General features: G+C 45.4%; 2 protein-coding genes across 3 annotated transcripts in view; one reads left to right on the top strand and one right to left on the bottom strand.

Moving 5' to 3' along the window:
• The window catches only part of TEAD2 (TEA domain transcription factor 2), a 71,935-nt gene that overhangs the window by 21,852 nt on the left and 34,534 nt on the right, over positions 1–15,549 (top strand). The window contains exon 2 of the mRNA XM_084805439.1: positions 15,318–15,426. The gene's annotated coding sequence lies outside the window, so the exon portion shown is untranslated. The remainder of the gene's footprint in view (positions 1–15,317; positions 15,427–15,549) is intronic.
• The window catches only part of DKKL1 (dickkopf like acrosomal protein 1), a 54,222-nt gene that overhangs the window by 19,268 nt on the left and 19,405 nt on the right, over positions 1–15,549 (bottom strand). Inside the window, exons 1-3 of one of the 2 annotated variants that reach the window (XM_084805441.1) lie at positions 15,218–15,409; positions 4,993–5,163; positions 2,338–2,469 (exon numbers count right to left, since the gene is read on the bottom strand). In XM_084805441.1, the coding sequence (XP_084661567.1) occupies positions 2,338–2,469; positions 4,993–5,163; positions 15,218–15,283 (369 nt within the window). In that variant the 5' untranslated portion in view covers positions 15,284–15,409. Of the gene's footprint in view, positions 1–2,337; positions 2,470–4,992; positions 5,164–15,217; positions 15,410–15,549 lie in introns of those variants that run through there. The other variant, XM_084805442.1, reaches the window with a different exon arrangement.

Raw genomic sequence — 15,549 nt, 5'->3', positions numbered from 1 at the left:
ATATTTGTGTATGGGAGGCAGGGGAGGCAGCGTGGCTGCTAGCAAAACTTTTCCTTGTAGCTAGGGCTCCACATGGCTATGGGAACTGTTGACTTGGCTTCCTGTGGGAGTTCCCCAGAGAGTGTGGGAAATGCCCACAGCAGCACCGTGACTCCCAGGCCTAGGATCGGGTGGTGCTGAGGTAAGAATTTCCTTAACAACCCAGGGGATCATTATGTAAAGAAGATTAAAACAGCTTAAGGTGCAATCCTATGCACTTTTAGACAGAAAAAGTCCCACAACTCCCAGCATCTCTCCAGGCAGCCATGCTGGGAATTGTTGGACTTTTTTCTGTCTAAACATGCGAAAGATTCCACCCTTAGAGATTTTACTATATTAAAAGGTATAAATCAGTACTTCTCACAGCATTGTTAAGACCCAGCCCTGGAGAAGAGATTTTCAGGGCCAACCATACTATTGCCTGAGGGTTTGAACCGCCTCAGGCCTGGTCTTACACCATGGCTGGTTCCACAATAGAGGGGGTTTCCTCGACAAAGCGCCTTTGGTGGGACCTCCCCTCCATCTTATGCTGGTGATCTCTGCTGGAATTACTGGATGGCAGCAGAAATGGCTCAGGTCACCATTTTAATTTCCTACAATTCCCCAGTGTAGCATTGCTCCAGGGCATTGCAAGAAATTAAAATGCAGACACCCAGACCTGGCTGCCTACCATTGATGGGAGAAGTGGGGGAATGTAAGGGGGTGCCCAGGGCAGGTGTTAACAGGGGGCCTGACTGGGCCACTGGTGCCCCAGAAGCTGCCCAAGGATACCATGTGCTGATGTTGAGCCTGGTTACACATGCAGCAGAATGAGGTGATACAGTACTGAGGTGACAAAATGGACTGTACCATTTCAGACTGAAAGGGGGGTGGTGGAAATCACATGATTGAATGTTCCCCTATGTCTCTGCAAACAGAAAGCCAGTGCAGAGGGCGCAGTTAAAACCGTTCTCCCTGTTCTGTTAGTTTTCTAGTTGCAGGGAGTTTCATTCTGTTTTTTATTTGTTTACTTGGAGGAGCATTCAAAAGTGGTATCCTCAACCTGCTGTTGAAGTGATCCAGTCCATTCTACCACCTCATTCCCATCTCATGCTGCACATATAAACCAGGTCTTAGTCAAGTGTTGATGGGATGGATGGATGGATGGATGGATGGACGGACGGACAGATGGCTGCACAGGGAGAAAAACAGTTAGTTAGACTTGCAGCTCTATCAAGACAGATTTCTTTATTTTTATTCATACTCCTAACCCTAACTTTTGGTCATAGACACCCCCAAGGTGGCTAACAATATAAAAACAGTAATAACTAAACTCAAACGAAGTCAAAACCACTAACCAAAAAACAGGTCAATACAAAAAAATTGCCAACAGTTCAGTGAACAGCCAACACCTCCCCCACCCCCGTACAAATCAGCCAGAATTAAGCTCAAAGACTTGTTGGAAGAGCCAAAAATTTTGCTGACTGTCAAAAGGTGAGCAGTGAGGGAGCCAAACAGGCCTCCCAGGGAGAGGATTTAAAAGTTTAGGTGCCACAACCAAGAAGTCCCTGTCTCATGCGTCTACCCACCATCTTTTGGCTGAGGAAGGACACAGAGGACAGCATCCATTTATTTGAGTGCAGAGGCAGGTTCATATGGGAGGAGGCAGTCTTGAAGCTATCCTAGTCCCAATCCACAGTGATGGCTCCAGGTTTTGGTGGGGCCTTGGGTAAGATGCTCTCAGGGGGCCGCTCCCTGAATGTGTCCCCCTGGTTTTCACCACTGTTGCCACTTCCCATTTGTTTCCCTCTCCCTCTGGGCGTGTGGAGGTTACTCCTCCTTTTCTTCAATCATCTCACTGCTTGCTCACTTTGAGAGAGCAAGTGAACAGGCCGTAACAGCAAGAAGGAGCAGCAGCAGGATCAGGACGCTCCAGGGGTTGGCAATGGGGCCCCTACTGGGGCTGTGGGCCTCAGCGGATGCCCAGGAACGCCAAACCTTGGCGCTGGCTCTGCCAGTCTATTCTGAGATTTAAAGGTCATAGATAGTACTATGAATTGGGCCTGGAAATGAATAGGTGGCCAACACAGTAGAATAACACGGGAGTTGTATACGGCGTATACCAATCAATGAGCCAAGCTGAGGGCGCTTATCCGTGGCTCCGAATGCTCAAAGAACTGAGACCAGTGGAGGCTGGAGCTCCTTTAGAGTTCTGACTGGTTCTGATTGAAACCCGGAGTGGATGCACCACCCCACTGAGATTGGAGCCACCAGCCTCCACTGACTGACACATCATTTCCCCCCCAGTAGCTCACGCACTTTGCTGATTTCGCGGTGGCTGTATACAGTGGCATTCCCCACTTTCTGTTGCTGCTTCTCCTCATTGTGGTAGTTGGAGGGCAGCTTGTTGATGTCCACCGAGGGCTCGAACCTGTCTTTCTCCAGCGCTTCCTACAAAGGACAAAGGTTGATCCTTCCTTATGGTGCAGAGGAGCATAGGCAGCTGCCTTATAAAGAGTGAGATGGTCCATCTAGCCCAGTATTGTCAACACTCACTGCAGTGGCTCTCCAGGGCTCCAGGCAGGATTCTTTCCTAGCCCTACTTGGAGATTCCAGGGGTAGAACTTTGGACCATCTGCATGCAAAAACCTTGGACCGTCTGCATGCAAAAACGTGCTCCACCACTCAGCTATGGCCCTCTCGAGATAGCAGACAGGAAAGATTTTGTTTCTCCCTCTCCTATAAACCACAGACGTCAGGGTCACCTAACTGAGAGCCAGTGTAGTTGTTAGAGTGTTGAACTGGGACTCGAAAGACCTGGGCTCTAGTATCCACTCAGCCATGACACTCACTGGGGGACTTTGGACCAGTCACCGACTCGCAGGTTAACCTACCTCACAGGGTTGTTGTGAGGAAAGTATGGAGAGGAGGAGGATCATGTATGCTGCCTTGGGCTCCTTGGAGGAAAGGCAGGATATAAATGTAACAAATAAATAAGACTAAATTAGGGGCTAAAACTGAGTTGTAGACCAAGTGTTTTGCATGCAGAACGTCCCAGGTTTAACCCCTGATCTCTCCAGATAGGGCTGAGAAAGGCCCCTGTCTGAAACCCTAGACAGCTGTTGCCACTGGCCATGCTGGCTGGGGATGATGGGTGTTGCAGTCTAACATCTGGGGGATCCCAGGTTGGGGAAGGCTGCTGCAGACAAGACTGGGCCAGATGGACCTGACCCAGTAAGAGACAGCTTCCTATGTTGCCAAATGGCTGGGCAACAGATACAGGACAGATAAAAGGTTACTTTGTGTGTAATTAATGGATGGGTCTCTCAATGCCAAACTTCACAATATATTCAATGAATGGTGGCATTTAACATAATTTGGGGTTGTTTTAGTTAAATAGCAACTGTGAAGAGGCATGGTCAGGATCAGAACCGAAAGAGGAAATGCATCACCCCCAAAAAGGAGGGCAATGATTTGCATATGCTAATTTATATGCATAGACACACATTTAAACATAATAACAATAATTAAAATAGAAATACAGTACATTTCATCACAGTGGGAAAGACTGATTAGGTGACCTGTGTGCACCTGCCTGCTCAGTCTGCTGTCCAGGTGCTAACTCTTGACGGGCAACAGTTCATATGGTTCTTCATCTTTAAACCGGAATTGGACAGGGCAGCCCTTCAAATAGAGGACTGGCCTCTGTAAAAGAGGATGCATGGCCACCCTGACTCCAATAACGGCTTTCCTGCCCAGCCAAATAGTAGCTGTCAACAGGCCCGCACTGCAGGGAGATTAAAATATAACAAAATCCTTTTTTTTTTCTTTTTAATGAAATAAACATAGGTTTGCACACTTGCAAGTCACCTGGGTGAAGCTTTTCACCTTTTTGAAGAAATAAAATATATATTGCTAAAAATAAACTAATGCATTTGAGGAGCAGCCTCCAAGAAGGTTGATGGTTGAACCTCTGTAATCCTAATGGTGCATAGTTGGTACATTTAATGTGAGGATGGTCCCACCAGTTGATTATTTCAGAGCTTGGGGCAGAACCAATGGACTGAGCATCTCTCTCAAGTATGGTTGGCCTAGTGCCACTTCAACTATTCATCTGCAACTCCCAGGATTTTCTATATGGGAGAAACCAGGACAAGTAAGCAGATTTAGAGCCAGTGTAATTTTTTTGCAGCACAAAGGCTAAAACAAATTGCAAGTTAAAATTTGCAAGGCCAAATGCCACATCTCAAAAATACTCATGAGAACTGATTTGCCAAGTGGATGTTTCTGCAATGTGCGAATTTCTCAACTTAAATTTCATTATGCAAATTGAGGAGGGAGGTGACCCGCAAAATCTAGAACCATGCATCCTCGAAACCAGCTTTTGCACCTGAAACCAGGATTCCACAAGATGGGTGATTTCTTTGTGGACCTCCGAGAAATCAGTTTTTTTACAGTCACAAAGGTTGGGAAATGGCCCTACTCAGAATTCCCATAATAACAACCAGTGCTCGAATGTTCTCTTGCATGTATCCACTCCCGGGGCGGGGGGCGGGTGGACTATAAAAACCGTGTAAGGACCAAAACAAAGAATTATGTGATGTGCTATGGAAAGGGAGGGGGGATAAGTAGAGAAAAGATGCTGATTGGGGAGGGGGGGCATGAGGAGAAATAATCTTTGTGAACTGCCCAGAGAGCTTCAGCTATGGGGTGGTATAAAAATGCAATAAATAAATAATTGAAGTTCTATTACATTGATTACACTGGCTTGAATGTAAAAGACAGACTGATCCTCTCTAGGATTGCCAGATGTATCGCTTATTGCAAAGATCCTCCTATCTTTTAAAAGGGTGTTCTGCCTTATTGCAGAGCATCACAGCTTCTGAGAATGTAACTGATGTCAGCACAGTGCTGGAGCATCCCTTCTAATTGGGCGGGGGGGCTGACACCCTCCCCCACTCTGTCGTTCCTTACCCGACTTTGCTCAAAGATGTTGTTAAAGTCCTGAAAGAGTCTCTCCACGCTGGGGGGCAGAAAGGCAGCGGATGCAGGGCCCCCCTGCTGCAGAGCTGTCAGGCACCATAACCCCCATACCAGCGGCAGCAGCAGCATCCTTGCCTGGTTCTGTGGCTGCCTGAACCAGACCTGCGCAAAAGACAGAAGCAGAAGGAAAGATGTGAGAGGGTGCGGGGAGATGGCAACAAGCACCGCCCCTGCTGGCTGTTCCCGTGACCTCCTCCTGTGTAGGCATTCCCAAAACACATCTCTCCATCCTTTTATCCCAGTGGTGAGCACAGCTATATTAATGTTAGACCGTGGATTGGGTGGTTTTACCAAAGGAGGGTGGGCAGGGCTGTTGCTTCAGTTGTGAAGCTCACACAATTAACATTTCTCCACCCACCCCTCCACCATTCCATCTTTTAGAACTGCTTCTGCATTTCCAAGATGTTCGAGAGAGAAAACCCTCAACAAAAACTGTTTGCCAACTCTGATAATAAAAAGAGAGAGACAGACAGAGAAATACTCTGAGCATGTGCCCTTTTACATTTTAAACTTGCTTAAATCATAGCACCATCATGACTACTGGAATAAAACGCAGTTTGCTTCTGCTGTCCTCTCGCTAAATACATTTGCTTGGGAACAGGCACCATTTTGCTGTAGAAAAGGATAATATATTTTAAAAGTAAAAATAATAAAGCGAGCATCTGTAACCATGTACATGCCCATCCGGCCTCACCCTGACTATAAATAGGAATAAAAAAGACAAAAGAAAAGGATGCTGTGGTACATTGCGTCAGCCCTGCTGGGCTCCAGCATACCCATGCCAGACCAGGTGGTGATGTTGGGCCTGTTTGCCACTGTTCCACTCATCTGTGGGTCTCTGGATGGTCATCTGGGGGGGGGGTGGCCTGGACTACGGGGCCCTAGACTTCAGCCTCGAAGTCTGACCCTAGTTCAGACTGCTTTATTCTGCCCCACAACAAACCATTTATCTGGGTTTAAATTCGTAGAGGTCTTTCCCCCTAGTCCCAACCAAACAGCCCCCCATCCCACTTACAGTGGCTTATCATCCACCACACCCCTTCTCAACACCCAGCTCCAATCTGTTCTTTCTTACACCCTAGATTCAGTAACCAGCCTGTAACCACCCCCACTCCACCAGAATGCCAGTCAGTCAGTTTCTGCCAAGGTGCTGGTTTGAAAAAGAGTTCTGATTCCAGAACCTGCTGGCATCACCAGGCATGGATCAAGTCTCCAGAGCTGGCCCTGTCATAGGCAGAGTGAGGCAGGTGTCTTGCAGTGTAGCTGTGTCCTCTTTTACAGCAGACAGTTCTGTATTTGAAGGGCTGTCTTGTCTGTTTTAAAGTTACAAAAGAAACGTTGAAACAGGCAGGCACCCAGGTCACCTGCTTACAATCTTCTGCACTATGATGAGATGTACTGCATTACTTTTAAAATTATAATTATTTCTAATTATTTCTATGCATATGAATTGGCATTTGCAAATGTTATGCAAATACACATTACTCTCCAGTCTCTAACTCTTCTCTCCCTGCCCCTTCTCTCTCTCTCTCTGACACACATGCACAGATATGTTTAGAATCCACTGGAAAGCCACATGTAGTATTATAACACTATTAGACGATCAAAAATGTTTCCAGTAGCAACAAACCCAAATTGGAGTTGTTGTTGTTGTTGTTCAGTCATTCAGTCGTGTCCGACTCTTCGTGACCCCATGGACCATAGCACGCCAGGCCTTCCTGTCCTGAGCTCTCTCCCGGAGCGTGCTCAAGTTCATATTCATTGCATCCGTGATGCTATCTAGCCATCTCATCCTCTGCCGTCCCCTTCTCCTTTTGCCTTCAGTCTTTCCCAGCATCAGGGTCTTTTCCAGAGAGTTTTCTCTTCGCATTAGGTGGCCAAAATATTTCAGCTTCAGCTTCAGTATCTGTCCTTCCAATGAGCACTCAGGGTTGATTTCCTTTAGGATGGACTGATTTGACCTCCTTGCAGTCCAGGGCACTCGTAAGAGTCTTCTCCAGCACCACAGTTCGAAAGCATCAATTCTTCGGCGCTCAGCCTTCCTTATAGTCCAGCTCTCACAGCCATACATTACTACTGGGAAAACCATAGCTTTGATTAGACGGACCTTTGTCGGCAAGGTGATGTCTCTGCTTCTGACTATGCTGTCTAGGTTGGCCATAGCTTTCCTCCCCAGGAGCAAGCGTCTTTTAATTTCATGGCTACAGTCACCGTCTGCGGTGATCTTGGAGCCCAAGAAAGTAAAATCTGTCACTGCTTCCATTTCTTCCCCTTCTATATGCCAGGAAGTGATAGGGCCAGATGCCATGATCTTAGTTTTTTTAATGTTGAGTTTCAAACAGCTTTTGCACTCTCCTCTTTCACCCTCAACAAGAGGCTCTTGAGATCCTCTTCGCTTTCTGCCATTAGGGTGGTATCGTCTGCATATCGGAGGTTGTTGATAATTCTCCTAGCAATCTGAATTCCGACCTCTGATTCATCCAACCCGGCATTTCTCATGATGTACTCTGCATATAAGTTAAATAAGCAGGGTGACAATATGCAGCCTTGTCGTACTCCTTTCCCAATTTTGAACCACTCGGTTGTTCCATGTCTGGTTCTTACTGTTGCTTCTTGACCCTCGTACAGGTTTCTCAGGAGACAGGTAAGGCGGTCTGGTACTCCCATCACTTTCAGAATTTGCCACAGTTTGTTGTGATCCACACAATCAAAGGCTTTAGCGTAGTCAATGAAGCAGAAATAGACGTTTTTCTGGAATTCTCTTGCTTTCTCCATGATGCAGCGAATGTTGGCGATTTGATCTCTAGTTCCTCTGCCTCTTCGAAACCCAGCTTGTACTTCCGGTAGTTCTCGGTTCGCATACTGCTGAAGCCTAGCTTGTAGGATTTTGAGCATCACCTTGCTGGCATGTGAAATGAGCGCAATTGTGCGGTAGTTTGAACACTCTTTGGCGTTGCCCTTCTTTGGAATTGGAATGTAAACTGACCTTTTCCAGTCTTGCGGCCATTGTTGAGTGTTCCAAATTTGTTGGCATATTGAATGCAGCACTTTAACTGCATCCTCTTTTAGGATTTTAAATAGCTCAGCTGAAATACTGTCATCTCCACTAGCTTTGTTGTTAGTAATGCTTCCTAAGGCCCACTTGACTTCACTCTCTAGGATATCCGGCTCAAGTTCAGTGACCGCACTATCATGGCTATCAGGGACATTCATATCTTTCCTGTATAGTTCTTCTGTGTATTCTTTCCACCTCTTCTTAATCTCATCTGCATCTGTTAGGTCCCTGCCTTCTTTGTCCTTTATCATGCACGTCTTTGCACAAAACGTTCCCTTGAGATCTCCGATTTTCTTGAAGAGATCTCTAGTCTTTCCCATTCTGTTGTTTTCCTCGATTTCTTTGCATTGTTCATTTAAGAAGGCCTTCTTGTCTCTCCTTGCTATTCTCTGGAACTCTGCATTCAGTTGGATATATCTTCCCCTTTCTCCCTTGCTTTTCGCTTCCCTTCTTTCCTCAGCTTCTTGTAAAGCCTCATCAGACAGCCACTTTGCTTTCTTGCATTTCTTTTTCTTTGGGATGGATTTCGTTGCTGCCTCCTGAACAATGTTACGGACCTCCGTCCATAGTTCCTCAGGCACTCTGTCTATCAGGTCTAATCCCTGAAATCTATTCCTCACCTCCACTGTATATTCATCAGGGATATGATTGAGGTCATACCTGAATGGTTTAGTGGTTTTCCCGACGTTCTTCAATTTAAGCCGAAATTTTCCAACAAGAAGCTCATGATCTGAGCCACAGTCAGCTCCAGGTCTTGTTTTTACTGACTGTATAGAGCTTCTCCATCTTTGGCTGCAAAGGACATAATCAATCTGATTTCGATATTGACCATCTGGTGATGTCCATGTGTAGAGTCGCCTCTTGTGCTGTTGGAAAAGAGTGTTTGCTATGATCAGCGTGTTCTCTTGGCAAAACTCTATTAGGCTTTGTCCTGCTTCATTGTACACCAAGGCCATGCCTGCCTGCCTGTTATCCCGGTGATTTCTTGACTTCCTTCTTTAGCATTCCAATCCCCTATGATGAAGAGGACATCTTTTTTTGGTGTTAGTTCTAGAAGGTGTTGTAGGTCTTCATAGAACCGATCAACCTCAGCTTCTTCGGCATCAGTGGTTGGGGCATAGACTTGAATTACTGTGATGCTGAATGCTTTGCATTGGATTTGTACTGAGATCATTCTATCATTTTTAAGATTGTACCCCAGTACTGCTTTTCCCACCCTTTTGTTGACTATGAGTGCTACTCCATTTCTTCTAAGGGATTCTTGCCCACAATAGTAGATATGATGGTCACCTGAATTAAATTTGCCCATGCCTGTCCATTTTAGTTCACTGATTCCCAAGATGTCGATGTTCAATCTTGCCATCTCATGTTTGACCACCTCCAACTTACCTTGATTCATTGATCTGACATTCCAGGTTCCTAAACAATATTGTTCTTTACAGCGTCGGATTTTCTTTTCACCACCAGACACATCCACAGCTGAGTGTCCTTTCGGCTTTGGCCCATCCGCTTCACTCTTTCTGGCGCTACTTGGAAATACCCTCTGCTCTTCCCCAGTAGTATATTGGACACCTTCCGACCTGAGGGGCTCATCTTCCGGCGTCATCTCTTTTAGCCTTGTGATACGTTCCATGGGGTTTTCTTGGCAAGAATACTGGAGTGGGTTGCCATTTCCTTCTCCAGTGGACCACATTTTGTCAGAACTCTCTGCCATGACCTGTCCGTCTGGGGTGGCCCTGCACGGCATAGCTTATGGCTTCACTGAGTTACGCAAGCCCCTTCGCCACAACAAGGCAGTGATCCATGAAGGGGCAAATTGGAGTAGGAGGAGTCATTTTCCCATATATAATGGTGCCACTGCAATCAGGTGAGGGATTATTGGAATGAGATTCCAGTAGCATTGGCTAAATTTTAGGCTAGGAGGTACAGTTAACTCCAGCAGCCATACTTTTCGGAGATATTAAAGATCAGATTCCTAGAGATTTTGTTGTGACAGTAAGTTATATTTTAATAGCAGCAAGGATTATATTGGCAAAAGCCTGGCACGCTACTTGCATATCATCAATGGAACAATGGGGTGTGTGCATCTGTGTGTGAAATATATGTCATGCTGATCAACAAAGTAACATAAGCTCTTAAGGGATGGAAGGATGAACGCTATACAGAACTTAAAAAAAAATACACACAAATTGGACTCCATTTACTAATAGGCATAGACCAGGTGACTTTGCAACTTTGGATATATTGAATATGTATTCCATCTGGTGTATATAACATTTGTAAGGATGGAAGTTTAGAGAAAAATAAATTAAAAAGAACAAATCCACTGTAAACCAAGACATGGGCACAAAGTTCAGAGGGGCTGGGGCCTTCAAGCCCCCTCCAGATTTCCCTTGCCCCCTCCCAGGTTGTCAGTGCCAGGTAACACTGGCAGACTTATGTGACAGATCCCATAGGTCCCTTCTATCTTTTTTCAGTTTCAGCTGCAGCTATAAAGGATTGGATGGCTCCACTACAGAGTGCTAATGGAGCCAGCATGACTCATCCATTCATGTAGGATTCTTCCCGTCTCGCAGGGAGTGTCCCTGGGAAAATGCACATGCTATTCTCCCTGTTGTTGTTCAGTCGTTCAGTCGTGTCCGACTCTTCGTGACCCCATGGACCATAGCACGCCAGGCCTTCCTGTCCTGCGCTCTCTCCCGGAGTGTGCTCAAGTTCATATTCATTGCATCCGTGATGCTATCTAGCCATCTCATCCTCTGCCGTCCCCTTCTCCTTTTGCCTTCAGTCTTTCCCAGCATCAGGGTCTTTTCCAGGGAGTTTTCTCTTCGCATTAGGTGGCCAAAATATTGGAGCTTCAGCTTCATTATCTGTCCTTCCAATGAGCACTCAGGGTTGATTTCCTTTAGGATGGACTGATTTGACCTCCTTGCAGTCCAGGGCACTCGTAAGAGTCTTCTCCAGCACCACAGTTCAAAAGCATCAATTCTTCGGCGCTCAGCCTTCCTTATAGTCCAGCTCTCACAGCCATACATTACTACTGGGAAAACCATAGCTTTGATTAGACGGACCTTTGTCGGCAAGGTGATGTCTCTGCTTCTGACTATGCTGTCTAGGTTGGCCATAGCTTTCCTCCCCAGGAGCAAGCGTCTTTTAATTTCATGGCTACAGTCACCGTCTGCGGTGATCTTGGAGCCCAAGAAAGTAAAATCTGTCCCTGCTTCCATTTCTTCCCCTTCTATATGCCAGGAAGTGATGGGGCCAGATGCCATGATCTTAGTTTTTTTAATGTTGAGTTTCAAACCAGCTTTTGCACTCTCCTCTTTCACCCTCAACAAGAGGCTCTTGAGATCCTCTTCGCTTTCTGCCATTAGGGTGGTATCGTCTGCATATCGGAGGTTGTTGATAATTCTCCCAGCAATCTTAATTCCGACCTCTGATTCATCCAACCCGGCATTTCTCATGATGTACTCTGCATATAAGTTAAATAAGCAGGGTGACAATATGCAGCCTTGTCGTACTCCTTTCCCAATTTTGAACCAATCGGTTGTTCCATGTCTGGTTCTTACTGTTGCTTCTTGACCCTCGTACAGGTTTCTCAGGAGACAGGTAAGGTGGTCTGGTACTCCCATCACTTTCAGAATTTGCCACAGTTTGTTGTGTTCCACACAATCAAAGGCTTTAGCGTAGTCAATGAAGCAGAAATAGACGTTTTTCTGGAATTCTCTTGCTTTCTCCATGATGCAGCGAATGTTGGCGATTTGATCTCTAGTTCCTCTGCCTCTTCTAAACCCAGCTTGTACTTCCGGTAGTTCTCGGTTCGCATACTGCTGAAGCCTAGCTTGTAGGATTTTGAGCATCACCTTGCTGGCATGTGAAATGAGCGCAATTGTGCGGTAGTTTGCTATTCTCCCTGCCACATGCCAAATGCTGTCTTCCAAATCCCGAGGGACAACTGATCGGATTGGCCAGTGAAAGCCCCTGCGGGCAAGCCCGCCTAAAGTTGACTGCCTCGCCTTTCATTGCTAAGCTACAGTCATTAAGAGCCATCAAGTAATAACAACACCCTTATCTGCCTGGCATTTCCTCTATGAGTAACTTGGCTGGAGAGCTAAGGCGCTGATCTTCTTAGCCTCATTCTATTGTTTAACAACAACAAAAAAACCCTAGGCAAGCAGACCCTATAGGAGTAATCTCCAGAGAAACCTCATTCAGCCCCGCCCTCCTGCCCCCGGCCAGATCGCAATTTCCACATGCACGCTCTGCCTGGGTTCAATTTCTGCCCGAATGACTACCAGAGGAGGACCCATGACATGTGGAGTTTGTTCCAGCCTTGCTAGACCCTAAATCCCAGTTAGATTTATTTACCCGTCCTACTCTTCTGCCTTGGTCCTCTGCCTTCTCCTAGTACAGTCAGGCCAAGGGCCACTGCTAGAATTCCCCCTTTCCAAACCTAAGCTGCAACGCGCTCAGGTTAGTCAAATCCAAGCAACCCTCTCCCTGAAGAATGGACTGGACTCTGCTGAGCATGTTGAGATATGGTAACATCTGCGTTAAATTCTTCATCTCTCTATCCTTCAAGCTTTATTTCTGGCACTATCTAGCTCGTCCGCACCCCTGCCACCAAGTCACCGTACGCTTGGGTTACCCCTTTGCGTACAGGCATCCCTGAGTCCCTCACTAGAACCGATTCCCCGCTGTATCTCTTTTATGCTGTCCTGGCCTTGCTGCAGGGCCAAAGTAATAGTTCCTCGATTATTTGGACTCACTAGAAGAAGAGCTTTGCAGTGGTCTGTCTCCCACCTCTTCCTACTTAAATATGTTTCCTTTTTCTTGACAAGGAAAAATATGGGCCAAACGATTTTAATTAAAATGTGTTCCACCAAGGGCCAAAAAGATTTTGTTTCAGAAGGCAGGTTTGTTCAGGGTGGAAATCGCACTATGTTTACCTGATTTACTCCCAGATTAGGGGGCGTAAGATTGCAGGCTTTGGCGTTTGCTCCAAACCATAGTGACCCTTTTTGCCTGCTTCTGCATGGACTATTAATTTATCTGAATTTTTTAAAAAGCCAGGTTCTTGGGCCAGGTTTGCAGAGGGGCGGGGGGGGGGGAACCGAGGGAGAAAATTGCCCCAGGGCCCGACAAGTGTGAGGGTCCCCAATGCATTAGTTCATATTACTAACAGCGAACAAACAAGGTTGTGCCCTGTTGTATTATGTCTCTTTAAGAGCCAAGCCGGGACGAACAGGCCATGTGAGCGCACAGAAAGAAACAGTTTCACTCCTGTAGCAGAAGCCTGATGAGTGGTTCGGCAGATATAATCTCCTCTGGGGTCAGAACTGCCCTGGACCTGTTGGAACCAGGGACAATTCTTAGTTAAGTTGTTAGTCTCATTTTCTTAGTCTCATTTCCTCCTATCCAAATTTTTCTCCTCTGGATTTCTCCAGGGAGCTGTAATAATAAAGTTGAGTTTCTGAAGAACTCTGGTGCGAGCTGCTGTTCTCACATATACAATAGCACCTATCTGATCTTTTGACACTCAGGGCAGTGGTTTTACAGAGTCAGATAGGAAGCCTGTTCCCAGCATAACCTGAAAGATTTAGCTGGATCGCTGCAGTGATTCTGAGGACTGTAAATTGGGACTAGCAATTGCCCTGGGTGGGAGGGAGGAGACAAGGCCCCAACACTGCTTTGAGTTTTTAAAGAGGAAAAACAATAAAAGTGGAATAAATAAGAGTGCTCAGTTGCATCCCTGTATTGGTTGCATCAGGCAAGTGTACCTTTAATAAACTTAAATGGGTAAAGGATCACCTAAGATCTACTACAAGGCAAGAGGTTCTGAGAGTGCAATCCTATATATAACTACTCAGAAGTAAGTGCCACTACGTTCAATGGGGCTTACTCCCAGGTAAGAGGGTATAGGATTGCAGCTTTAACCAACTTATGGACTCAACAGAAAGTAAGCTTGCTAGGCAAATCTCTTTTGATAATTTACTTGATAAGTCTGCTGAAATGAAAGCAAGGAAGACGTCATTTGAATAGGCTGCCTGGTTAAGTATTTGAAGAATCATTCATTGTAATAAAGGATTTTTGTATGAATTATGCAATGTCTGATAATTTCTGCTTTAAATTTTCTTTACTGTAAATGTTTACAGATACTATGATAATTCATAATTTCCTGAGATTGTAAGATATTCCTTTTGCATTCCATTAAAGTACATTTGCCTCTAGTGAATTGGCATTCATGGTATATTAAGGAATGTATCATCATGAAATACTACATGCTAAACTATATAATACATTTGGGGGGCAATCCTATACAGGTCTAGACAGAAAAAAGGCCTATAGCTCACAGCATTCCCCAGCCTTTTTTTCTGTCTAAACATGCATAGGATTGTGCCTTATGTCTCTGATGCAAGTACTCCTGCAGTATAAACATTAAAGGGTTCCTGTGAAGTCTCTCTTGTTACCAGGATGTTACTTATTTCCATAAGAACAATGGCGAAGGCTGCAATTCTGCCATGTCACCATTAGGTGGTGACGTAGGATTTCGGTGAAACTGACATTTATTGTCCAGAAATTCCACCATTCTCAAAATGTCAGGAAATGTCCCCGCCCAGGCGCATGTACACAGTTGGGAGAGAGATTACGTCATTCCAAACTCCTTTGCTAAATTCCTACAGTAGACTGCAAATCAAAGAATGGATATGCTCATACCAGTCTGGAAAGGAACCTTTGAGTTCTCTTGTTGGTATAGTTGCTGCTTTTTGTTGTCAGAATTTCTAGAACTTAAGGCTAAATGCCTCTAAACATGTTTAGAGTCTCCTTTCCCACTGAACAAAAGCAGCTTTAAAAAAGCAACAAGTAACGATTGCCTTCGGGTAGGTGAAGAGGATTCTCTTCATAATGTTTTAATTTGTTTGTTTTAAGGGTACCTTACAGAATGTGGGGAAATAACAAAGAAAATACAGAACCCTCAAACGTCTTCCTGCCTTTACAATGCAGAATTTATATCCTACTGTCTGAGTAGCTGCCCAGGACAATGAAATTCTAAAACTTGGCTGCAGAGCTCTTGCAAGTTCACATCTGTTTTTTCCTTACCATAACATTCCCGCATGCTCTCACTCCTCGTTCTTGGAATTTTATTGGGGGTCTAGATGTCGTCATCTTCCATTTTTAACCCTCCCTTGTTTTCCCACAGCTTCTTCTGTCTTTTATTTTACCGCAGAAACTCTTAAGGAGGAAAAGATGGAATAGCTGCAATGTCTTCATTGGTATCACTAAGACTCATCCATCTGGAAACACCCAAGGTGCAACTAACAGGAGAGAGGTTTAGGAGCCTTTATTTTATTTTTTAGTCTAAGGCAAATTCCTAAACTGCATATCATGAGAGATTCAATCCTTTAACAAGTGAAAAACCTTTTTTGCTCAAT

Source organism: Heloderma suspectum, chromosome 6 (assembly GCF_057233095.1).
Source record: "Heloderma suspectum isolate Gila_16-S chromosome 6, 16-S_ref, whole genome shotgun sequence".
NCBI classification, from domain to species: Eukaryota; Metazoa; Chordata; class Lepidosauria; order Squamata; family Helodermatidae; genus Heloderma; species Heloderma suspectum.
This window is presented reverse-complemented; position numbering and strand designations above follow the sequence as displayed.